Consider the following 26,805-nt stretch of genomic DNA (forward strand, 5'->3'; position numbering starts at 1 on the left):
TTTCATTAGATTGCAGCAATTCTGTCACATCTTTGGGCTTCATTTCTAATTCTAGTTCTCTTGCTATTTCCACCTCATCTGCAGTTACTTCCTCCACTGAAGTCTTGAACTCCTCAAAGTTATCCATGAGGGTTGGAATCAGCTTCTTCCAAATTCCTGTTTATGTTGTATTTGGACCTCTTCCTATGAATCATGAATGTTTTTAGTAGCATCTAGAATGGTGAATCCTTTCCAGAAGGTTTTCAGTTTAATTTGCCCAGATCCATCAGAGGAATCACTATCTATGGCAGCTATAGCTTTATGAAATGTATTTCTTAAATAATAAGACTTGAAAGGCAAAATTACTCTTTGATCCATGGGCTGCAGAATGGATGTTGTGTTTGCAGGCATGAAAACAACATTCATCTTATTGTATATCTCCATCAGAGCTCTTGAATGACAAGGTGCATTTTCAATAAGCAGTAATATTTTTAAAGGGATCTTTTTTCTGAGCAGTAGGTCTCAACAGTAAGCTTAAAATAGTCAATAAGCCATGTTGTAAACAGATGTGCTGTCATCCAGGCTTTGTTGTTCCTTTTATAGAGCACGGGCAGAGTAGGTTTAGCATAATTCTTAAGAGCCCTAGGATTTTCAGAATGGCAAATGAGCATTGGCTTCAACTTACAGTCACCAGCTGCATTAGCCCCTAACAAGAGAGTCAGCCTGTCCTTTGAAGCTTTGAAGCCAGGCATTGACTTCTCCTCTCTAGCTATGAAAGTCCTAGATGGCATCTTCTTCCAATATAAGGCTGTTTCATCTACATTGAAAATCTGTTGTTTAGTGTAGCCAGCTTCATTAATTATCTCAGCTAGATCTTCTGGATAACTTGCTGCAGCTTCCACATCAGCACTTGCTGCTTCACCTCGTACTTTTATGTTATGGAGATGGCTTCTTTCCTTAAACCTCATGAACCAACCTCTGCTAGCTTCAAACTTTTCTTCTGCAGCTTTCTCACCTCTGTCAGCCTTCACAGAATTGAAGAGAGTTAGGGCCTTGCTCTGGATTAGGCTTTGGCATAAGGGAATATTATGGCTGGTTTAATCTTCTATCCAGACCACTAAAACTTTCTCCATATCAGCAATAAGGCTGTTTTGCTTTCTTATCATTTGGTTGTTCACTGCCACAGCACTGTTAATTTCCTTCAAGAACTTTTCCTTTGCATTCACAACTTGGCTAACTGTTTGACACAAAAGGCCTAGCTTTTGGCCTATCTGGGCTTTTAATATGACTTCTTTCCTAAGCTTAATCATTTCTAACTTTTGATTTAAAGCGAGAGATGTGTAACTCTTCCTCTTGAACACTTAGAGGCCATTGTAGGGTTATTAATTGGTCTAATTTAGATACTGTGATGTCTCAGGGAATAGGAAGGCCCTAGGAGAGGGAGAAAGACAAGGATATGGCAGGTTGCTGGAGCAGTCAGAACACACACAGTTATCGACTAGGATCACCATCTTATATGGGCACTCTTCACGGCACCCCAAAACAATTATAATAGTAACATCAAAGATTACTGGCTGGGCCGGCCCCGTGGCTTAGTGGTTAAGTGCGCGCGCTCCGCTGCTGGCGGCCCGGGGTTCGGATCCCGGGCACGCAGTGACGTACCGCTTCTCCGGCCGTGCTGAGGCCGCGTCCCACATACAGCAACTAGAAGGATGTGCAGCTATGACATACAACTATCTACTGGGGCTTTGGGGGAAAAATAAATAAATTTAAAAAAATTAAAAAAAAAATAGATTACTGGCTGCAGATCACCATAACAAATATAATAATAATTAAAAAGTTGAAATATTATAAGAATCACCAAAAGGTAATACAGAGACACAAAGTGAGCAAAAGATGTTGGAAAAATGGTGCTGAGAGACATGCTTGGGTTGCCACAAACCTTCAATTTGTAAAAAAATGCAATACCTGTGAGGCACAATAAAGTGAAGCACAATAAAACAAGACATGCCTGTATTCGATTATGTATGCTTATATATATATGATTATATGTAAGTAAAATGAATGACAGCAATAATACAAGGGATAGGAGAAAAGAATTAGAATTATTTTGTTATTATAAGGTACTCACACTACCTGTGTAGTGGTATAGTGTTATTTGAAAGGGGTCATAGATAAGTTGTAAATGTATATTGCAAACTCTAGGTCAACCACTAAAAAAAGTGAAAAAAAAAAAAGAAAGGAAGAACCGATATGCTAAGAAAGAAGAAAAAAATGGAATTATATAAAATGCCCAGTCAAAACCACAAAGGGCAGAAAAAGAGTGGAAGACTGCTATGACTTTGTTAAATTAACATTTGTTAAGTAGAGCACAGAGTGTCAGATGGTAAGCCCTGGTTCAACAAAAGACCATAAGAAAAATTTAAGTAGAGAAGTTTATTACTCACAGGTCCTGGAGAAAGCAAATGGCACATCACAAGAGGATACACAGGCAGGGTACAGACAGAGAGAGAGACATGACTGGGGCACGTGCATTTATTAGGGCCCAGGGGTGGAGTGCTTTGGGGTTCTCAGGCTGAGATGAGATTGGTCAATTCAAACCAAAAAGAATGGAGTTTTGGTAAGCTCCATGAAGGTCTTATCTAAGGGGCACACAAAGTGAAGGCCCTGGGAGGTGGAGGAGACTGTTGATGACAAGGGCTGTTGGAGATGTCGCGTCAGGAGATTACATTTGCTTGTGATTCTATGGGCTGTTGTCTAGGACATGCATTTGCATGAGGAGGCTAGTGTTAGTTTAAAGCCCCCTGCGAGCCACTTGGTCAAATAAAATGGATGCCAACGCATCAATACCGTGGAGTAGCTTAGCTAAACTCTTGACAAAAACAAAAATAGGAACAAAGAACAAAGGCAACAAATAGAAAACATTAATAAATGTGGTAGCTATTAACCCAGCTATATCAATAATGACTTTGAATGTCAATAGTCCAAATGCACCAATTAAAAGATAAATTGTCAGAGTGGATCAAAAAACATGATGCAACCATATTTTGCCTACAAGAAACCTAATTTAAATATAAAGACACATATAGATTAAAAGTAAATGGATGGAGACCCAGCCCTGATGGCCTAGTGGTTAAAGTTCGGTGTGCTCCACTTCGGCGGCCTGGGTTCTGTTCCTGGGCACGGAACCACACCAGTCGTCTGTCAGTAGCCGTGCTGTGGTGGTGGTTCACGCAGAAGAACTAGAAGGATTTACAACTGGAGTATACGACTATGTACTGGAGCTTTCGCGAGGAAAAAAAAAAAGTAAGTGGGTGGAGAAAAATATACCATGCTAATACAAATCAAAAAAAAAGTGAGAGTAGCTATATTAATTCCAGACAGAGGAGACTTCAAAGTAAGGAAAGTTATCAGGGATAAAGAAGGCTATTACAGGGCTGGCCTGGCAGCATAGTAGTTAAGTTCACACGCTCCACTTCGGCAGCCTGGGATCTGCAGGTTCAGGTCCCAGGCACAGACCTATGCACTGCTTATCAAGCCATTCTGTGGCAGGTGTCCCCCGTATAAAATAGAGGAGGATGGGCATGGATGTTAGCCCAGGGCCAGTCTTCCTCAGCAAAAAGAGGAGAATTGGCAACAGATGTTAGCTCAGGGTTAATCTTCCTCACAAAAAAATAAATAAATAAAGAAGAGTATTACATAATGATAAAGAGGTCAGTTCTCCAAGAAGACAAAACGTTTCGTAACGTGTAAGTGCCTAACAACAGAGCATCAAACTTCATGAGACAAAAACTGATAGAACTGCAGGCAGAAATAGATGAATCCTCTATCGTAGTGGGATACCCCTCTATCACAAATAGACAGATCCAGCAGACAGAAAATCACTGAGGACATAGTTGAACTCAACAGCACATCAATCAACTGGATATAATGGATATCTATGTACTACTTTATTTAACAACAGCAGAATGCATATTTTTCTCAAGGTCACATGAAACATTCTCTAAGTTAGACTACATTCTGGGCCGTAAAACACGCTAACAAATTTACAATAATAGAAATCATACAATGTCCGCTTTCAGACCACAATGGAATTAAACTAGAAGTCAATAATAGAAAGATAACTGGAAAATCTAAGAATACGTGGAGATTAAACAACACTCTTCTAAATAACACATAGGTCAAAGAAGAAATCTCAAGGGAAATTTTAAAATATTTTGAACTAAATAAAAATGAAAACACAGCTTGTCATAATTTGTGGGATGCAGTAAAAACAGTGTTTAGACGAAAACTTATAGCATTGAATGCATATATTAGAAAAGAATATTTGAAAAGATTGGAATAAGTAGATAAGCCTCTAGCCAGGCTAAGAAAAAAGAGGACACAATTACTAATATCAAAAATGAGGGGGGTCACATCACAACAGATCCCATGAGAATTAAAAGTACAATAAAGGAATACTATAACAACTCTATGCCCACAAATTTGATAGCCTAGATAACATGGATCAATTCCTTGAAAGACACACTCTGCCAAAAGTCACACACAAAGAAATAGACAATATGAATAGGCCTATACCTATTAAAAAAATTGAATCAATAATAACTTTCTAAACATATGCAGGTGAAACATTTAAGAGAATTACAAATGGGTGAGGGTAAAGAGACATTAAAGAGGGAAAGGTTCCTACATTTCAATTTAACATAAAAAGAAAATAACCAGTAGACTGAAAGATTATATATATATTTAGAGCAATTGAGCTATACAAAAAGATATACCAAAACACTCTAGATAAATCAAAATGGAATTTTCAAATATGTTCAAGTACCCATAGAAAGGTAAAGGAAAACAATGGAGAAGCAAAAACCATAGAGAACAAAAAGAAAACCAAAAATAAAATGACAGACTAAGTCCTAACATACCAATAATTATATTAAATGTAAATAGTCTGAATACACCAATGAAAAGCAAAGATTGGCAAAATGGATTTAAAATCACGATCCAACTATATACTGTCTATGAACTCACTTCACATATAATGACATAGGCATGGTAAAAGTCAAAGGATGGAAAAGGATATTTCAGACAAACATTAATATTAGCAAAACAGTGGTGGCTATATTAATATTAAAGTAAAATTCAGAGCAAAGAAAATTACCAGAGAGAGAGGGGGGCATTATATAATGATAGAAAGGTCAGTCTACCAAGAAGACATAGCAATTCTAAATGTGTATGCACCAAACAGGTTTGCAAAATATATGAAACAAAAACTGATAGGATTAAAAGGAAAAACAGACATGTCCACACTTATAGTTGGAGATTTCAACTCCTCTCTCTCAACAATTGATAGAACAACTAAACAGAAAAATCAACGAGGGTATGGAACTCAATAACACCATCAACCAATAGGATCTAAACAATATTTATAGAACAATCCATTCACCAACAGCAGAATACACATTCTTTTCAAGTGCCCATGGAATATATACCAAAATAGACAATATCCTGGGCCATAAACCATGACAGATTTTTAAAAACTGAAATCTTAAAGAATATTTTCTTCAACTGCAATAGAATCAAAATAGAAATCAATAACAGAAGGATAACAGGAAAATCTCTAAATACTTGGATAGTCCATGAATCAAAAAAGAAGTCTCAAGTAAAATTTTAAAAATGCATTGAACTGAATGAAAATGAAAATACAACATATCAAAATTTGTGGGACACAGCTAAAGCAGCACTGAAAGACAAATTTATAACACAAAATGCATACATTATAAAAGAGGAAAAATCTCAAATCAATTATTGAAGCTTCAGGGACCTAGAAAAAGAAGAACAAAGAGTAAAATAAACCCAAAACAAGAATAACGAAGGAAATAATAGAGATAAGACTAGAAAACAATGAAATTGAAAACACAAAAAGAGAGAAAGTCAATGAAACAAAGAGCTGGTTCTTTGAACAGATCAATAAAATTTACAAACCAATGGCATGACTAATGAAGAAAAAAAAAAGAAGACACAAACCACCAATACCAGGAATGAAATGGAATATCACTATAGACCCCTCAAACATCAAAAGGATAATAAGGGAATACTATGATCAACTCTACATGTACAAATTTGATAACTTAGATGAAATGTACCAATTCCTCAAAAAACACAAACTACCACAACTCAACTCACCCAATATGAAATATTTTGAATCACCCTATAACTATTAAGGAACTTTAATTTATAATTTAAAACTCCCCAGAAAGAAATCTCCAAGCCCTGCTGGTTTGACATTAATTCTACACAATCTCTTTCAAAGAATATAAGAGGAAGACACACTCCCCGATTCATGTTATGAAGTTAATGTTATCCTGATATGAAACAGGCAAAAACAGTACCAAAAAAAAAAAATCCTGCAAACCCAATATCCCGTATGAATATAGATACAAATATCCTTAAAATGTTAGCAAATAGAATTCAGCAATATGTAAAAAGAATTATATGCCGTAACCACATGGAGTTCATTACAAAGATTCAAGACTGTTTGAGTATTTGAAATTCAATGTAATCTACCATATTAACAGGATACAGAAGAAAAAAAATCACGATTATATCAATTGATGCAGAAAAAGCATTTCACAAAATTTAATACCCATTCGTGATTAAAAACTCTCAGAAAACTAGAAATAGAGGGGAATCTCCTCAAATTGCTAAACAGCATCTATGAAAATCCTACAGCTAACATTACAACCTAATAGTGAAAGACCGAATGCTTTCCCCAGAAAAGCAGGAACAAGGCAAGGATGTCAGCTCACACCACTCATTCAACATTGTGCTGGAAATTGTAGCCACTGCAGAAAGGCAAGAAAAGGAAATCAAGGGCATATAGATCAGAGATGAAGAAATAAAACTTCCCTATTTGCATATTGCATGATTGTCTACATAGAAAATCCCAAGGAATTTACAAAAAAATTCTCAAAATAGTAAGTGAGTTCAGCAAAGTTGCAAGATACAAGATAAATGTATAAAATTCAATTGTATTTCTATATACTAGCAATGATCGGGGACACAGAAGTTTAAAATACAACACCATTTACAACCACCAAACAAAAAGTGAAATGCTTTGGTATGAATATAATAAAACAAGTATAGAACTTGTATGCCCAAAACTACAAAACAGTAATGAAAAAATTAAAGATCTAAATAAATGAGGAGACATACTGTGTTTATGGACTGAAAGACTCAACATAGTATAGAATTCAACTTCTCAAAATTGATATACAGTTTCAATGCAATTCCTATTAAAGTCCCATCAAGATTTTTTATAAAGACAAGACTATTCTAAAATTTATATGGAAAGGCAAAGGAAACAGAAGAGCTGCAACAGTTTAGAGAAAGAATGAAGTGGGAGGAGTCAGTCTACTCAATTTCAAGACTTTTTACATAGCTATAGTGTTGTACTGGCAGTATTCACAGTACTGGTGGAGTGATAGACACAGCTCAATGAAACAAAGTAGAAAACCCAGAAATAAACCCACATAAATATGCTCAACTGATTTTTTTATAAACATGCAAAAGCAATTCAGTGGAGGAAAGATAACCTTTTCAACAAATAATGCTGGAGTATCTGGACATCCATAGGCCAAAAAAAAAAAAGAGCCTTGACTTAAGTCTTACACTTTATACAAAAACTGACTCAAAACGTAAAATTATAAAACTTTTAGAAAAAAAACACAAGGGAAAATCTTTGCGATCTTAGTGTACGCAAAGAGTTCTTAGACTTGGCACCAAAAGCATGATCCATAAAAGTCTAATTGATAAATTAGACTTCAACAAAATTAAAAATTTTTGCTCTGTGAAAGGCTGTTAAAAAGGATGAAAAGACAAGCTACAGAGCAAGAGAAAATATTTGCAAACCCACATATCTGACAAAAGACAAGTATTTAGATTATATTTAAAAACTCTCAAAATTCGACAGTAAACAAACAGTTAATCCAACTTGAAAGTGGGCAAAAGATGAACATTTTACCAAAAAGAATGGCAAGTAAGCATATTAAAAGATGTTCAACATCATTGGCCATTAGGAAAATGCAAATTAAAACCACGATGAGATAAACCACTACACACATATCAAAATGGCTAAAATTAAAAATGGTAGCAACAGTAAATGCTGGTGAGGATGCAGAGAAATTGGATCAGTCATATATTGCTGGTGGGAATGTAAAATGGTACAGCTACTGTGGAAAACAATATGATAGTTTCTTTATAAAACTAAATATGCAACTATCATATGACCTAGAAATTGTACTCCTGGCCACTTAGCTCAGAGAAATGAAGTCTTATGTTCACACAAAAACCTGTACACAATTGTTTCTAGCAACTAAATTCATAATAACCAAAAATTGGAAGTAATCTAGATATCCTTCAGAGGGTGAATTGTTAAACAAACTGTGGTACATCCATACCATGGAATACTACTCAGCAATAAAAAGGAACCAACTGTTGATACACACACACCTGAATAAATCACCAGAGAAGTATGGAATTATATATTGTATTTTTCCATTTATATAACTTTCTTAAAATGACAAAATTATAGAAACGGGCAACAGATTAGTGGTTGCCAAGGGTAAAGTGGGGGGTGGGACCAGGAGGAAAATGGGTGTAGCTATAAAAGGGCAACATGAGAGATCTTTGTGGTAATGGAAACTTTCTGTATCTTCACTGTATCAATGTCGATATCCTGGCTGTGGTATTCTACTACAGTTTTGCAAGATGTTGCCATTGAGGCAAAAGAGTACATAGGTTCTTTGTTTCTATTGCTTCTTACCGATATGGTGAATCTACAATTATCTCAAAATAAAAAGTTAAAAAATGTTATTATATATTCAAACTTGCATATAAATTATACCATTAAATGTTGAAAAATAATTTTTTAAAAAGCCATGGTATGTGGTTTCCTGGACAAAGTGATAGCAAGATTTTGTAATTGTTCTGTAACTCTATGCTAAACATAAAAAGTGTTATCATTATGGGCATTTTCAATCAAGAGTTAGTAATAAGTTTAAGCAGGAAGTTTTTTTGCATATTTTGTAACATCTCAAATGTAGGTGCCTCAGATTTTCACGTTGTACTTTTATGACAAAAATACTGAATAACATACCAAATTCACTAAATGAAAAAGGAGAAATACGGGGCTTGTTTGGCTGTTTGAATGCTAGCCAAAAGCTAAAGGAAACTGCTATATTATGAATAGCAGAAACAACTCCGTTACAGAAACTGTTTATTTTAGAAATTAATTTCAAGCCTGTTTGAAAACAATTGTCATTCTAATAAGAATTAAAATTCAAAACATTTTGGATGATAAATATTTAAAAGCATTTGGTCTGGAAACTAAACTGGAACAGGGCAGAGAAACTAATGTTATCAAATCCACTGTGGTGGAGTGAAATGTCTCTTTTGCCGAGAGGATTTTGGTCCAAGCTGCTAATCGCTGGAAACACATTCTCATTCTGTAACCACCATCACAGTCTTATAAACCTGATATTTACTCCTGAAGAATCCAATTCTTATTTCATCTACCTTTTTTCTTCTTAAAAAAGTGTCTAAAACTTTACTAAAAAAATCCTTTGAGCACACAATTCTTGAGGCATGAACACATGCAAACAAACCCCTATAAACATACCTAATCTTCTCTTCTTGATCTAGACTACATGAAATCCAATAGGAAGTCCCAATTCAAGCCCAGTATCTTCCTTCTCAGTGTAATTTACCCAGGCTTTCATGTTCAAGGTCAGCTTTCTCTCACTGCCATTATTGGAAAGAAACCACCTTAGTTCCCAAGATGTACAGTAAGCCTCTGCCGGGGGCACCAACCAAGTAGGGAGCATCAACCAGGGGGAAAATGAATTTTAGAAAGCGTCAAAATCATGTTTGAGGGGAAAACTAGAACTTAATTGAGCTTCTGTTCACTTTATGGCTTAGTAGTTATAGTAGTTTGTTGGGGCTACTGTAACAAAGTACCACAAACTGAGTGACCTAACAACAGAAATTTATCTCACAGTTCTGGAGCCTGGAAGTTAAAGATCAAAGCGTTCTCAGGGTTGGTTCCTTCTGAAGGCCATGAGGAAGAATCAGTTCCGTGCCTCTCTAGCTTCTGGTGGTTTGCTGGCAATCTTTATTGTACCTTGGATTGTTGGAGTATCGCGCCAATCTCTGCCTTCATCTTCACATGGCACTCTCCCTGAGTGCATGTCTGTATCCAAATTTCCCCTTCTTATAAGGACACCAGTCATTTTGGATTAGAGCCCACCCTGATGACTTCATTTTAACTTGATTACCTCTATAAAGACCCTATCTTCAAATAAGGTCACATTCTCATGTCTGGGGATTAAGATGTCAACATAGGAATTTTGAGGGAACACAATTCAACTCATCCCAATAGTGTTTGATTTTAAATGACTTTGGGAGGAAAAGGGCCGTCCATATCTTCACAGTGAATCTCCTTCCCCTCTACCACATCTGAATGACTCCCCTTTCAAAGCTCTATTAGGCCACTGCTGTCTAGTTCCTTATTGTGATCGTGTCTCACCAGCTTTGCTCATGTTGAGCTTCTTGCCATTTCTTTCCTTAGTTTGCCCCATTCCTAACTCTCTATTGCCCTAAAATTCAGTTTCCTCCTCAGCAACACCCTTGGTCTTATGGCCAGCCTTTGCATAATAAACGGAAGGCTGTGACGTTGTTTTTACCTCTGGCTCACATGCCTTCATTTTTGTTGTTGTTAGTGCCATCAAGTCGATTCAGACTCCTAGCAACTCTGTGTACAGCAGAGTGGAACCCTGCCTGGTCTTTTTTGTACCACCTTCTCACCTTCTGCTGATATATCAGACAATGCTCCTCTGTTATCGATAGGGTTTTCATGTCCCGTTTTTTTGGAAGTGGGTGGCCAGGTCCTTCTTCCTAGTCTGTCTTTTCTGGAAGCTCCACTGAAACCTGTCCACCATGAGTGACCCTGCTGGTATTTGAAATACCGATGGCAGAGCTTTCAGCATCACAGCCACACGCAGCCACCACAGTATGTCAGCCGACAGACGGGTGGTGTGGTTCCCTGACCAGGAAAAGAACCTGGGCGTGGCAGTCAGAGCTTGGAATCCTAACCACTAGACAGCAATGCCTTCAATTACCAAAAGGAAATAGGTTGGATCTATGTGCAAATGAAGCCACAGTCAGCACCACAAAATGGAGGAGAGTCAACAGCAATTCTCCTACACAAGAAAGCTCTCAAACAAACAGAAGGTCCCCGACCCAAGGGCACCCCCATACTTTCCACCTACATATAAGATACAAACCAATTTTACAGTAAAAGATTATTGGAGTAAATATTCAAGTACCTTTTACCATGCCTATATTGAAAGTGATTATGGAGTAATTGTATGTGGGAAAGCATATTATTTTAATCTGTAAAAATGTTGCATTTTATCCTGGAATCAAGTAGAAAATCCTGTTTTGATATGCTGAAAAAATATAGAACCACTAACTACAAAGAAATTTTTTAGTACCAGTGAATAACCTGGTGCAGTTGTAAAATGAGAAGGAAATAAAGTGTGCTGTGAACTACCTTCTGCTGTTAAGCTAACCCTTAATAGGGGCCCTTTGAATGGGAGATAAAATTGTGATACATCTGGAGAAGAAAATATAGGTCTTATAGATATGATAATTTTATAACTGGGACATAGCAGAGGCCTAAGAATCCCCATATCTACGGTGTTCATATTAACCAGTTCAGTACCTTTCATTATATACAAACTGCAACAACAGGAGTGATCGGGTTCCTCTCATTTCCATTGTGCTTCTCCATGTGGTGCAAGGCAAACTGCAACATGTCCTCCTCCCATTGAACACCTGTCTGTAGAGTGAATCTCGGTCAAACCAAACATCATAAAATTAGTGCTTTAAAGTTGGAATGGATTTTAAAAGTTTATTTAATCCAACCTCCAGCTCACACATGACTCACAGATACTTCCTGTCTCCCAAGGAATCATCTAGGGTTTGATTTTCAATCTTTGGTAATGGAGGTGGCCACACCTCACCCTGAAGTCCCTTCAATTTTTACAGAGTTGTGAAAAAACTGTTAGACCTAATATTGATATAATAGCTACTTTTTCACTTATTTGACTACTCATTCAGTTATTCATTGATTCAACAAATATTTATTGAGAACCTATTAAGAAATCATCAGGCTCTATACAAAGTACAGCTGTTATAATCTTCATGGAGTGCTTATGAAGAGCTTTTCATAAACATCAAGCCATTTAACCCTCACAAAAAACCCTGTAGATTATGATTATTATTATTAATTTGTCACATTAGAGATGAGAAAATTAAAGTTCAGAAGTTAAGTCACATCACTAGTGAAAGAAGTGAGAATCAAACTCATCCTCTAACTCTAGATAGCACTCTCTTTCCAGGGTAAACGAAAACAAAACAAATGCATCATCCTTTCCACATAACAATCTTGATATAACTAAAGACAACACAGATTCCTATTATGTTTTCTGTTCTCATATTAAACACTTCCAGATCCTTCAACTTTTCTTCATACAATTTGGAGGTAAGACCCTGCACACACCCAGAACTCAGCATGATGGCCCAGACATGATTTGACTTGAGCAGAGAAGGGACAAAACCATTGCCACCTTTGAGACAGACATATTTTAAACACTGTAGTCTATAATCAGATCAGGTTTTTGCGAGGTAACCAGAGAATACTGTGATTTTTATTAAACTTGCAGCTAATAGGTACTATCAGAAACTCATATCTCTCTCCTCCTTTCTTGGCGCCCTCCTAATTCTGCCTTTTCTATAGTGGAATTTTGAGACCTAATCACAAGACTTTGATGAATGTCAAATACCCACACTTAGCACAGTTACTGAGGCCAAAAACACAGTGACTATTAGATCAAGTTGCTTAGTTTTTTATCTTATTTCACTTTCCTATGTATTTTTTTCATTTATTTATGTTTTTCCTATTTACTGCATACACTTCCAGATTCAAGTATTAATACTACTACTAAATCATAGCAATTCAGACCTATGCAAATACTTCACATAAACTGTTTGATTTAATCTCACTAGGACCCTGCGAAGCAATTGATAGATGAGGAAACAGGTTAAAAGAACGTAAATAAGTTTGCCCAAAGTCTCACACCAAGAAATTGCTGGAGATGGGATTCCAACCCAGATATATATGATTTCAACCCAGTAGGTGGTCTCTCTTCCATGACCACAGTTTTGTTCTGAATAACTAAAAGCATCATTTTTTGGTTTGTTTTTCTTAGCACTTTTTAACTGCTAGAATGCTTCTCACATGATAGACTACAAAAGAGTGGGTGGTTTTTTCTTTTCAATTTGGAGTTTTGCATCATTCTGGCTAAAAAGCCTAGTACTAGGCTATTATCACAGGTCTATTTTTTAACGTGTCCCCGATTATGTGAACTTTTTTCCATTTCTTGTATTTGTGACTAATCAAACTCATTCTTTTTCCCTAAAATTGTTCCTCTAGTTGTATTCCTTGCCTCATTAAGATATCATCATTATCTCAAGTTAGCAACTCCACAGTCATTCCTAATTCCGCTTGCCTTCTTATTCCAACACAGACTTCTTCATCAAGTCTATAGCTCCCACTTCCTAAATGTCTCCTAAATCCTTAATGCAGGCCCTCAGAGTACTTTTCCTGTCCTATTGCACTGGCCCCCTAATTGAACCACCTGCTTCCAGTCTCCCTGGCTGCATGCCACTCCACATCACGGCCCTAGATTTATCTTTCTAGCCACATAGCTAAATATTTTTCAACTTTTTGCAAGCTGACCCCAATCTATATTTCCTGCTGTATGTATCTCTACTCCCAGTCCCCTCATACCCACATCTATGCTATAAGCCACTCATCCCTATCAAATTGCCCATGTTCTTTCACGACCTTGCTTCTGTGGATGACATTTCCTCTGTCTGGAATGCATTCCTTGTCCTGGCAAAGACCCAGCTCCTCTCACATCCAATACATCTTCACACTCCTTCAGATAGAATTCACTGCTCTGACATTTTTGCGAACAGAAATTTTGTACATAATTCTTATATAAACACCTCTGCATTATTGCAATCATTTTTTCATTAACTGCCTCTCCCACATGAACAGCAGATCCTCATAAAAAACATATTGTTATTTTTGTTTATTACTCCAGTGCCAAATACATATTAGATGTTCAACAAATATTTGCATGAAAGAACGAATGTACTCCTGTTGAAATCCACACTGACTAGAAATTTTCCTGTAATATAAATATTGATCTATTTAGTTAACTCCACATTTATTCCTAATTAGCATTATTCGTTTTTATACTGTTAGAATTTCGATTTTGAGATCTCCTATACTTCTCAAGCTGTCTTCTCTTTTAGAGTTTCATGTTCATCTTTGTACTGAACTTTTTGAATCTACACTAAATCATGACTGATAGACTTTTGTGCATATGAATTAAAAGGCTCTGAGAAATTAGTTGATGACAATTGCCTTACTCTTTGATGTGGATTTTGACCAATAGCCATATGATAGGTGAGAATCCACCCTCCTTCAGAACTTCAGTTCTCCTCTATCATCTGACATCCCATAATTCTCTGCAAATGCATTAGGTCTGATGTCCACATCTCTGTAATGCCAAGTCAGTATTGGCACATGGATACACAAGAAAATGTTACCTGCTCTTCTTGCAAATGGGAAAATTAGACCCAGAATGACCAAGTAGCTTATCTGATATAGTTAAGCAAGCAGATTCTGTACGGAAAAGAAAGTCTGATAAGACTGCTCCCAAAACTGGCTCATTTCCTTCCTTACATGCTTACATATTTCTTTGTGTATTATTTCCCTAAGGGCTTTATAGAAATTCCTATCACTTGCAATCTGTTCTTCTTAGTTATATGAATCTATTTTCTCTTCAACCCGCATTTTTCCTTCCTTGACTTAAAAAAAGAAAATAAAGAACTAGCTTTACTAAAAACATGTTGCAGCTCTCCTACACCTCAGTAAGTACAGAAGCTAAAATTGGCTTACTTTGTTGCATATTGTGTCATTCATCTAACGGTATAATCTGAGAGAATAACCTCTGATTTGAAAAATGTGAGGGCTCATACTAAGACTGGACTGCTTAGATTTAATGTCAGAACAAGTCATGGAATTTTTGGCTTGGTATGTCCTTAGAAATTATCCAGGCCAATTCTTTCTTCACCGAAGGTGGGTAAAACTGAAGCTCAGAAAGGCCAAGTGACTTCTCTGGGGTCACAGATCACTGTTATAAACCAGGCCAAGAGCAGAACCCAGTGCCCTTTCTACCTCTGCCTGTTTCAAGTATGGAGACCACACTTGGTTACTACTTTACCTCAAGTGTCTCAGAGCTAAACAATGGTAATAGAACGATGGCATATGAACACAGTGATTATTAATTTGTAAAAGAAAAGAAAGTCTTCTGATATGCTCCATACCAGGAATCACTTTGAGTAGGGAAAAACACATTGGTTTCTGAGTGTCTTCAGCTCTATTATCCGAGAGTAGGATTATTGAGGGTCTACCATATCCTAGGTGTCGAGAATAGAGGACAACACGGACCTAGTTCCTGCCTCATGGAGCTTAAAGCCCAGAAGGGAAGACAGTATACAAATCATTATAAACATTTAAGTAAAATATTCAATATGCAAAGAGATGAATGGGCTGTTATTAGACTATGTTAGTGAACGAACCAAGCTGGTCTGGGTTATCAAGGAGGACTTCCCCAAGGCACTGATATTGAACCTGAAATCCAGAGGATGTGTAAGGGTTCCAATAGAGTGTTCCATCAGAGGGCATAGCATTAGGAAAATCCACTGTGCAGAGAACACTACACAGCTGTGCTCAGATAACTGAGAGATGTACCACATGGCTGAGGCAGATGGAGTGAGAGGAGACTGAATTAGAGACATAAGTGAAACCAGGTCATCCAGAGCTGTGGAAGCCATGTTAAGGGCTTGGGAATCCATTTAGGTATTTTAAGCAAGGGAAAAATGTGACTGGGTTCACATTTTAAAAAGATCATCCCAGTCTCATTAGGAGAACTGGTTGAAAGGACAGCATGTAGGGGCCGCCCTGGTGGCCGCAAGGGGTTAAGTGCACGTGCTCCACTGCGCCAACCGGGGTTCGCTGGTCCGGATCCTGGGCGTGCACCCACGCACCGCTTGCCAAGCCATGCTGTGGTGGCGTCCCATATAAAGTAGAGGAAGATGGGCACGGATGTTAGCCCAGGGCCAGTCTTCCTCAGCAAAAAAAGAGGATTGGCAGATGTTAGCACAGGGCTGATCTCCTCACAAAAAAAAAAAAGAAAGGACGGCATGTAGACAGACCAGGTAGGCGGTGAGCACGTGGGCCAGGTGAGCCAAGCGCGTAGCCTGTACTCTAAGCCTCCCAGCTTAATTCAGTGATGCTCTCTATTCCAACGACACATGTTGTGTTTCTTCTTTGTCTTTTTTAATGAAAGGCAACCCAGTTAGTGAACACTGCTCTTAATAAACCCAATGAAGAAGAAAAAACAAAAAAACAGCAGCCACCTAATGGATATTTAAAAACAATTATTTTTCTGTATCATTAAAGGAAGCTTTTTTGTTGCATTAGGATTGTAATTTTAAACTGTATTTGGGCTAACTGCAAACATTCTAATTGTAAAGAGCTTTGATTTAAATGATACATTTTCAGTGCCAATAACATGAGTGAGTCATCAACTCAACTTTAAAGTAATGGTCAAGTGTCATCCGTTATGTTTGTTTTGATTGTGCTCTATGTTAACGTTTTACTTATGATTTCAGTGTAATTGGATAGTATAAATGTATGGAATACATAGAATAATGCATTGACTTCATGACTGTATCTAAAAATATTCTGTCAAATAACTTTGATGATTGCTGCAATGATCAGACATCATAAACAACAACGTGCTTTTGGAAAAATCTACCTGAAGTAATTTTAGGTTTTCAAAAGAATTATTTTCACATAAATTAAGTTATCTTATTTTCTTAAGGAAACCAATGGACAGTTTACATCACCGGGTGTGATATAAGACCTAAGCATAACATATAGATGAGTGCTACCATTTATTATTCTCTTTTTGACAATCTGAATTATCTTTTGGATATTACTCTGAATGATAAATCAAGTTATTTAAAGATAGAACTCAAAATTGGAAAATTGAAGTCGTAAGTGCTTTTATCTTAAGCAGAGGATGTGTTCACGCACTGTGAATAGTAAGTGCTCTAGCTTTGAGCTAACTTTATGAGAGTGGGCTCTTCCGTGAGCAACTTGAGGCTAATGCATTATGCAGGTCCTGGGAGTCAAGGTTAAGTGTGAATTGTTATATCTGCAGACTTTCATGAGCCCAACTCAGCATATATGTAAACTGTTTTATTTTGTAGTTCTCTCTGACAAATAGTATAATACATTCAATCGTCATTAAATAATTATGTTTTCTTTGGAGAAAGACTGATAGTTTATTTTTAAGAATTATTGTTTCGTATATTATTATTTTTATCTTATTCCCTAAGGTGTGGCATTTTTTAAGAAAATGTATTTTTTCAAAATTTCCTTTTGGTTTAAAAGAGAAATGGTTCTTGCTAAGGCAATCTGGAATATTCATTTTTCTCCCAAGTTGGCCAGGGGCATGCAAATGCTAGACTCTCTGGCTTTGAGAGGGGTGGATTTGTTTGTTTTCATTCTTCTTTTCAACAACAGGTTAACTTTTCACCATTCATTTCTTTTTGGAATCCCTGGTTTTACTGACCATTAAAGACGGCAAGTGATGATAATCCTCATTCCCATACCCAGCACGTAGGACCGATTGGTAAAGCAAACTCCTGCTTGTCTGCTTCATGTTCCTAAAACAGGGACCCTGAAATGGAGAGAGAAAGAGGTTTTTATGTTTAATCATTTCCGCCTCTGCCAGTTCTGTTCCCATGTGGACCTGTACGTGCAATTTAATTTTGAATACCTCACTATTCTCATAAACATACAAAACATGGGAAAACAACAACAAATCTTGTGGTTTCTGTTTATTTCTTCCAGGTTGGACAAATTGAAGACTTTTTATACCAATTAGAGGATAGTTTCTTAAAAACCAAAAAGCTGAGAACTGCTCGAAGGCAAAAAACAAAAATGAAGAGGCTTCAAACGGTGCAGCAAAGCTAGTCACTGGGGAGCAGGTGCCACCGCCAAGATGACCCAGGATGCAACAGCATCCCCCAGCCTGACTGTGACAGCCTGGTGGCAAAGGCCTATCACCAAAGGAAAGAAGTGACATTCCCCTTGACTCATCTTCAGCAGCGATGTTCTACACTTCATTAATCTCAAGTGGCAGCAATAAATGTTCTCAGAAAGTTTGACTTGACTCTTGTTCAAATTTGTCTTGTTTAGTTAAATAGCATAGAAAATAGCCATTGCTGCCTCTTTCACTTGCCTTGTTCTTTCAAGATTGACTAAGATATACCAAGTTTATCCGAGTATGCTTATAGTATATGTATATATTCATGTATACTCATTAAGAATTAGTTACATGCCATAGATAGATATGGACAGACAATTTAAAAAATTGTAAAACTGATAATATGCTTTCTCAATCTTAGAGAGATAGTTATGTGCTATGGCCAATATTATCATTTATCTCCTTATTCTTTCCTCTGGATCCTTTATATTCCCTCCCCTTCAATGACTCAACACAAATGCACATATATGACAAGGTAGTGAGTCAATAGCCATCACTCAAGACCTCAGCTGACACCAACAAGGAGGTTTGAAGATAGGATAAGAAGGAGGAACTCAGATACAGAGTAAAATAGACAGGAAAACATAATTTTTAAAAATAGTGGAAAAAAATGAATAAAATCAGAGTACGTTGATAGTAAACAAGATGGAAAGGAAAAAAAGGGAATAAAATAGTGCTGAATTTTTTATTATATAATGAGATTGTAAAGGAATCAATTTATAATTTGGTCATAAATTTATGTTAGATTTGTGTAGTCATAATTATGCAGGATATAAATATTTAAAATTTTTGCAATAAAAATAAGACCTTGGTTTCCTTGGCAACCATTTGTTTAATTCCTACCTTTATCAAATTGTCCCCACTTTTCTAACCCACTCCACTCAGGGAACACCACCATTGCCACCACCTTCCTTCAGGTTAGTTATTAATATAACTCTAGTCAGGTAAAGACAGTGGCATTTTAAAAAATCCTTTCTGTTTTTTTGTTTGTTTGTTTTTTAATTTTTTGTTTATTGGAGTAATATTGGTTTATAACATTGTGTAAATTTCAAGTGTACATCATTGTACTTCCATTTCCGCATAGATTACATCATGTTCACCACCCAAATACTAATTACCCATCACCACACACATGCCAAATTATCCCTTTCGCCCTCCTTCCTCCGCCCTTCCCCTCTGGTAACCACCAATCCAATCTCTGTCTCTATGTGTTTGTTTATTGTTGTTATTATTTACTACTTAATGAAGGAAATCATGCGGTATTTGACCTTCTCCCTCTGACTTATTTCACTTTGCATAATACCCTCAATGTCCATCCATGTTGTCACAAAGGGCTGGATTTCATTGTTTCTTATGGCTGAGTAGTATTGCATTGTGTATATATACCACAGCTTCTTTATCCATTCGTCCCTTGATGGGCACTTAGGTTGCTTCCAAGTCTTAGCTATTGTGAATAACGCTGCAATGAACACAGGGGTGCGTGTATCTTTACGCATTGGTATTTTCAACTTCTTTGGATAAATACCCAGCAGTGGAATAGCTGGATCATATGGTAGTTCTATCCTTGATTCTTTGAGGAATCTCCATACTGTTTTCCATAGTGGCTGCACCAGTTTGCACTCCCACCAGCAGTGTATGAGAGTTCCCTTCTCTCCACATCCTCTCCAACATATGTTGTTTCCTGTCTTGTTAATTATAGCCATTCTGACGGGTGTGAGGTGATATCTCATTGTAGTTTTGATTTGCATTTCCCTGATAATTAGTGATTTTGAACATCTTTTCATGTGTCTGTTGGCCATCTGTATATCTTCTTTGGAGAAATGTCTGTTCAGGTCTTTTGTCCATTTTTTAATTGGGTTATTAGTTTTTTTGTTGTTGAGACGCATGAGTTCTTTATATATTTTGGAGATTAAGCCCTTATCAGATGTATGGTTTGCAAATATCTTCTCTCAACTGTTAGGTTGTCTTTTCGTTTTGTTGCTGGTTTCCTTTGCTGTGCAGAAGCTTTTTAGTTTGATGTAGTCCCATTTGTTTATTTTTTCTATTGTTTCTCTTGCCCGGTAAAACATGGTGCTTGAAAATATGTTGCTAAGACCGATGTCGAAGAGTGTACTGCCTATGTTTTCTTCTAGAAGTTTCATAGTTTCAGGTCTTACATTCAAGTCTTTAATCCATTTGGAGTTAATTTTTGTGTATGGTGTAAGGTAAGGGTCTACTTTCATTTTTTTGCATGTGGCTATCCAGTTTTCCCAACACCATTTGTTGAAGAGACTTTCTTTTCTCCATTGTATGTTCTTGGCTCCTTTGTCAAAGATTAGCTGTCCATAGATGTGTGGGTTTATTTCTGGGCTTTCGATTCTATTCCATTGATCTGTGTGTCTGTTTTTGTGCCAGTACCAGGCTGTTTTGGTTACTATAGCTTTGTAGTATATTTCGAAATCAGGGAGTGTGATACCTCCAGCTTTGTTCTTTTTTCTCAGGATTCCTTTACCTATTTGGGGTCTTTTGTTGTTCCACATAAATTTTAGGATTCTTTGTTCTATTTCTGTGAAAACTGTTGTTGGAACTTTGATAGGGATTGCATTGAATCTATAGATGGCTTTAGGAAGTATGGACATCTTAACTATGTTAATTCTTCCAATCCAAGAGCACAGAATATCTTTCCATTTCTTTGTGTCTTCTTCAATTTCTTTCAGAAATGTTTTATAGTTTTCCGTGTACAGCTCTTTCACCTCTTTGGTTAAGTTTATTCCTAGGTATTTTATTCTTTTTGTTGCAGTTGTAAATGGGATGATATTCTTAATTTCTCTTTCTGTTACTTCGTTGTTAGTGTATAGAAATGCAACTCATTTTTGTGTGTTGATTTTGTATCCTGCAACTTTACCATATTCGTTTATTACTTCTAAAAGTTTTCTGGTGGGTTCTTTAGAGTTTTCTATATATAAAATCATATCATCTGCAAATAGTGAGAGTTTCACTTCTTCCTTTCCAATTTGGATGCCTTTTATTTCTTTCTCTTGCCTGATTGCTCTGGCTAGGACTTCCAGTACTATGTTAAATAGGGGTGGTGAGAGTGGGCATCCTTGTCTGGTTCCTGTTCTTAGAGGGATAGCTTTCAGTTTTTCACCATTGAGGATGATATTAGCTGCGGGTGTGTCATATAGGGCCTTTATTATGTTGAGGTACTTTCCTTCTATACCCGTTTTATTCAGAGTTTTTATCATAAATGGATGCTGTATCTTGTCAAATGCTTTCTCTGCATCTATTGAGATGATCATGTGATTTTTATTCTTCATTTTATTAATGTGGTGTATTACGTTGATTGATTTACGAACGTGGAACCATCCGTGCATCCCTGGAATAAATCTCACTTGATCATGGTGTATAATCTTTTTAACGTATTGTTGTATGAGATTTGCTAGTATTTTGTTGAGGATTTTTGAATCGATGTTCATCAGTGATATTGGCCTGTAATTTTCTTTTTTTGTGTTGTCCTTGTCTGGTTTTGGTATCAGGGTAATGTCGGCTTCGTAGAATGAGTTAGGGAGCTTCCCCCCCTCCTCAATTTTTTGGAAGAGTTTGAGAAGGATAGGTATTAAGTCTTCTTTGAACGTTTGGTAGAATTCACCAGGGAAGCCATCTGGTCCTGGACTTTTTTTGGGGGGGAGGTTTTTGACTACTGTTTCGATCTCCTTACTGGTGATTGGTCTATTCAAATTCTCTACTTCTTCTTGATCCAGTTTTGGAAGGTTGTATGAATCTAAGAATTTATCCATTTCTTCCAGATTGTCTAATTGGTTGGCATATAGCTTTTCATAGTATTCCCTTATAATCTTTTGTATATCTGAGGTGTCTGTTGTAATTTCTCCTCTTTCATTTCTGATTTTACTTATTTGTGCCTTCTCTCTTTTTTTCTTGGTGAGCCTAGCTAAAGGTTTGTCAATTTTGTTTATCTTTTCAAAGAACCAGCTCTTGGTTTTATTAATTTTTTTTTTTTTTTTTTTTTGGTCTCTATTTCATTTATTTCTGCTCTGATTATTATTATTTCCCTTCTTCTACTGATTTTGGGCTTTGTTTGTTCTTCTTTTTCCAGTTCCTTTAGGTGCATTGTTAGATTGTTTATTTGAGATTTTTCTTGTTTGTTGAGATAGGCCTGTATTGCTATAAACTTCCCTCTTAGAACTGCTTTTGGTGTATCCCATAAATTCTGGCATGTCGTATTTTCATTTTCCTTTGTCTCTAGGTATTTTTTGACTTATTCTTTGATTTCTTCATTGACCCAGTCGTTGTTCAGTAGCATTTTGTTTAATCTCCACGTATTTGTGGCTTTTCTGATTTTCTTCCTATAGTTGATTTCTAATTTCATACCCTTGTGGTCAGAAAAGATGCTTGGTATTATTTCAAACTTCTTAAATTTATGGAGACTTGTTTTGTGGCCTAATATGTGATCAATCCTGGAGAACGTTCCATGTGCATTTGAAAAGAACGTGTATTCTTCGGTTTTTGGATGGAATGCTCTGTGTATATCTACTAGGTCCATCTGTTCTAGTGTGTCATTTAAGGCCAATGTTTCCTTATTGATCTTCTGTTTGGATGATCTATCCGTTGGTGTAAGTGGAGTGTTAAAGTCCCCTACTATTTTTGTGTCACTGTCTATTTCTGTTTTTATGTCTGTTAATAATTGCTTTATATATTTAGGTGCACCTACATTGGGTGCGTAGATATTTACAAGCGTTATATCCTCTTGTTGGATTGTTCCCTTGATCATTATGTAATGCCCTTCTTTGTCTCTTTTTACAGTTTTTGTTTTAAAGTCTGTTTTGTCTGATATGAGTACTGCTACCCCAGCTTTCTTTTCATTGCCATTTGCATGGAGTATCTTTTTCCATCCCTTCACTTTCAGTTTGTGAGTATCTTTAGGTCTGAAGTGTGTCTCTTGTATGCAGTGTATATATGGGTCTTGTTGTTTTATCCAATCAGCCACCCTATGCCTTTTAATTGGAGCATTTAGTCCATTGATGTTTAAAGTAGCTATTGATAAGTATGTACTTACTGCCATTTTTTTTAACTTTTTTTTTTCTCAGTGTTTTTGTAGTCCTTCTCTGTTCCTTTCTTCTTCTATACAGAATTGATGGTCTCTTTAGTTTGACCTCCGTCTGAAAGTTCTACTCTTTAACTCCCCTCCTCCCTCCCTTTATGTTTTTGATATCATATCTAACCTCCTTTTTTGTGCATCTGTATCCATTACCCTCTTATCATGGAAATAGATAATTTTTCCTATTTGTGGTCTTCTCTTTTCCCCTTAAATCAGTCCCTTTAACATTTCTTGTAGCACTGGTTTCTTGGTGACAAACTCCTTTAATTTTTGCTTGTCTGGGAAATTTTTGATCTCTCCTTCTATTTTGAATGATAACCTTGCTGGGTAGAGTATTCTTGGCTGTAAGTTTTTTTCCTTTTAGCACTTTAAATATATCATGCCATTCTCTTCTAGCCTGTAAGGTTTCTGCTGAGAAGTCAGCTGATAGCCTTATGGCGTTTCCTTTGTATGTAACTTGTCTTTCTCTTGCAGCTTTTAGGATTCTCTCTTCATCTTTAATTCTGGACATTTTGATTATGATGTGTCTTGGTGTGGGACTCTTTGGGTTTATCTTGTTTGGGGCTCTCTGTGCTTCCTGTACCTGGATGTCTGTTTCCTTCCTTAGGTTAGGGAAGTTTTCATCTATTATTTCTTGAAATAGATTCTCTGCCCCTTTGTCTCACCATTCTCCTTCCGGGACACCTATAACATGGATGTTAGTGTGCTTGATGTTGTCCCAGAGGTCCCTTAGACTGTCCTCACTCTTTTTAATTCTTTTCTCTTTTACCTGTTCAGCTTGAGTAATTTCTTCTAGTCTTTCGTCTAGCTCACAGATCCGTTCTTCTGTATCCTCTACTCTGCTCTAGTGAGTTTTTCATTTCCAGTATTGTATTCTTCATTTCTGATTGGTTCTTTTTTATATCTTCCATTTCTTTGTTGACATTCTCACTGAGTTCATCTATACTTCTCCCCAGATCAGTGAGCATCCTTAACACTCTTTGTTTGAACTCTCTGTCAGGTAGGTTGCTCATTTCTGTTTCACTTAGTTCTTTTTCTGGGGTTTTGTCCTGTTCCCTTACTTGGAATACCTTACAAAGGTATTCCTTTGCCTCCTCATTTTGCCTCTTTCCCTGTGCTTGTGTCTATGTATTAGGTAGGTCAGCTATGTCTCTTGCTCTTGGATAGGTGACCTTATGTAAGTGATGCCTTAGGAGGCCTGCAGTGTGCTTCCCACAGTTCTCAATGTTCCAGGGGTGACCCCTATGTGGGCTACGTATGTCCTTCTGTTGTGGCCTGTTTGCTCTCCCTGTAGGAGCCCAGGCAGGCCAAGTTATGCTCCTGGCCAGCTGTTGTAATGCTCAGCTGCTTGTAGTTTTTGTGGGCCTCTCAGTCTCTTTATCAGGTGTGGGGAGCCCCAGCACAGTTGGCTGCAAGTTCTAATACCACATATGTGTTGCAGTATTTCTTTTAAGTGAGTAGCCCGCCAGCCTGGCAGGTTGTTAGTCTCAGGGGCTTACAATTGCTATAAGCCTCCAGCCTTTAGGTCTCTTGTCAGCTCTCTGAGGATTGCAGCTTGGTGGGGCTGGCCTCAGGCAGGGGAACACCCAATTGTTTCAGGCTTTGGAAGGTGGGGCAAACCCCCTATGTGGGTCTTTGAGAAGCACAAGTCCTCTGCAGCTGACAAGCCCTGCCACCCACAGGTCCACACACAGTCAACACAGTCCTGCCCTGTGTTCGTGCCCTGACCTCCTGAAGCAGACCCTGTCTCTCCACAGCTGGAGCCCCACACACTCCACCACTGCCCCACACTCTCCATCCGCTCCTTGTGCATGCCCTGCCCCACTGAAGTCGGCTCAGTTGCCAGGCTGCAGAGAATCCAGTCACCAATCTATGCAGGCCCACAAGTTGCCTGAGGGCTTGTTGTTGGGTGGGGCCAGTCTCTAGGGTGGGCTGCCTGCCCTGGCTAAGCTGGATTAAATCAGTGCTCTAGTGGGTGGGGCAGACCCTGGGCTAGCAGGCCCCCGGAAGAATTCCAAGGGCATCTGTGTCAGCACGCCCACACCAGGCCACAACAATGGCCGCCGCCAATGTCTCAGTCCCTGTAGAGGTCTCACCTCTCACCGAGATGCACTCAGAGCCTATTAGGTGAGTCTCTTTTCACCAAAGCACTGTGCACCTTTCTTTCTGGTGATTTTAGGTTGCTTTCTGAAACGGGTGAGTTTGTGCCTGGGCCCTTTATGAGCCGGTTTTAATTTCTTTGAGAACCAGCTTTTCTGGGGGTACTCCCCAATGTTTTAGTAGCAGGCAAAGTCAGATATTATGCCACTCATCTCGATTGTGCTGGGTCCACAAAATGCCCACCACGGGGGCGCTCCCTGGCTCAGGGCCTCATTCCTACAGGGAGGGCTGTGTACCTTTGGGCTGCCCCCGGGCGGCCGTGAGGCACTGCGGCTTGTGAAGGCGGCATTTTTCCTCTCCAGAAGGGAGTTTCTGCCTCTTCCACCTCAGTTAGGATTGTCCTTTGTTGCAGGAGTTCCTCTTATCCAGTTTTCAGTTCTGTCTCAGGGGTAATTTTTCCACGAGTAGTTGTAAATTGGCTGTGTCCACGGGAGGAGGTGAGTTCAGAGTCTGCCTATGCCGCCATCTTGACTTCCCCTAATCCTTTCTGTTTCTAAACTCACACCGGCATGGTGTCTTGGTTCTCTTATCACAAGCACTAGAAAATCACTTCTTTCTGTGGGCACTTGTGTCTAGCCAAACGTGGGACTCTAAGGCAAATGGCTTAGCTTCCCATCTGACCTCTTCTGCTGTTATCACTTCTGAGCAGTGTCCAGGGATTTTCCCATTACTAAAAAAAAAAAATCCTCACGACACGTCTAGGAAACAAAACCTGTCAGCTTTGAATTTTAACTTTAGCATTAACATTTTATTTTCTGAAAGGATTTCTATGTTCTGTGAGTAACAGTTTTTCTTTTTAATTGAGTTGGAGTCTTAGCACCCCCTGTTTATTTACTCAGCTATTTTCTGACAGGCCTGTTTTTATTCAATAGCTGTTCAATTGCTTTATCTTTGTTCTTTGAAAATTAGGGTTCTCTCATTCCACAGAGCCTAAAGATTGTATTTGAAAATAACGTAATTACAATTATTAGATTTAAGCTTCACTGTTTGACCATTTCCCTCAAATCCAATACTAAACATCCATTGATTATTTTGGCTGGGACTTGGGTAGAGAAAGGAGGATGGTTTTAACTGCTCTTAGGAAGGATGACATAAAATGGAAATCCAAAACTTTCAAAGGAAACTTTTTTTAAGAAAAAAATCAATATTCATAGCTCTTCAACAAGGTATTAAATCTTTAGAGTTCTTAATAGGTGCAATAGCAATGTCCATAGGAATGAATTTTGCTCACGGTTTCAACATTGGTGTCAAGAGCCT

At 37.7% G+C, this 26,805-nt stretch overlaps 1 protein-coding gene across 1 annotated transcript in view; it reads left to right on the forward strand.

The window, feature by feature from the left end:
• SPATA16 (spermatogenesis associated 16) overlaps positions 1–18,248 on the forward strand; it is a 220,021-nt gene extending 201,773 nt beyond the window's left edge. The window contains exon 10 of the mRNA XM_014783174.2: positions 18,098–18,248. Coding sequence (XP_014638660.1) covers positions 18,098–18,220 — 123 coding nt within the window. The 3' untranslated portion in view covers positions 18,221–18,248. The remainder of the gene's footprint in view (positions 1–18,097) is intronic.
• Positions 18,249–26,805: the final 8,557 nt, after the last annotated feature.

The sequence above is a fragment of the Ceratotherium simum genome, chromosome 15, assembly GCF_057802395.1.
Source record: "Ceratotherium simum simum isolate JZ-2026a chromosome 15, ASM5780239v1, whole genome shotgun sequence".
Taxonomy (NCBI): Eukaryota; Metazoa; Chordata; class Mammalia; order Perissodactyla; family Rhinocerotidae; genus Ceratotherium; species Ceratotherium simum.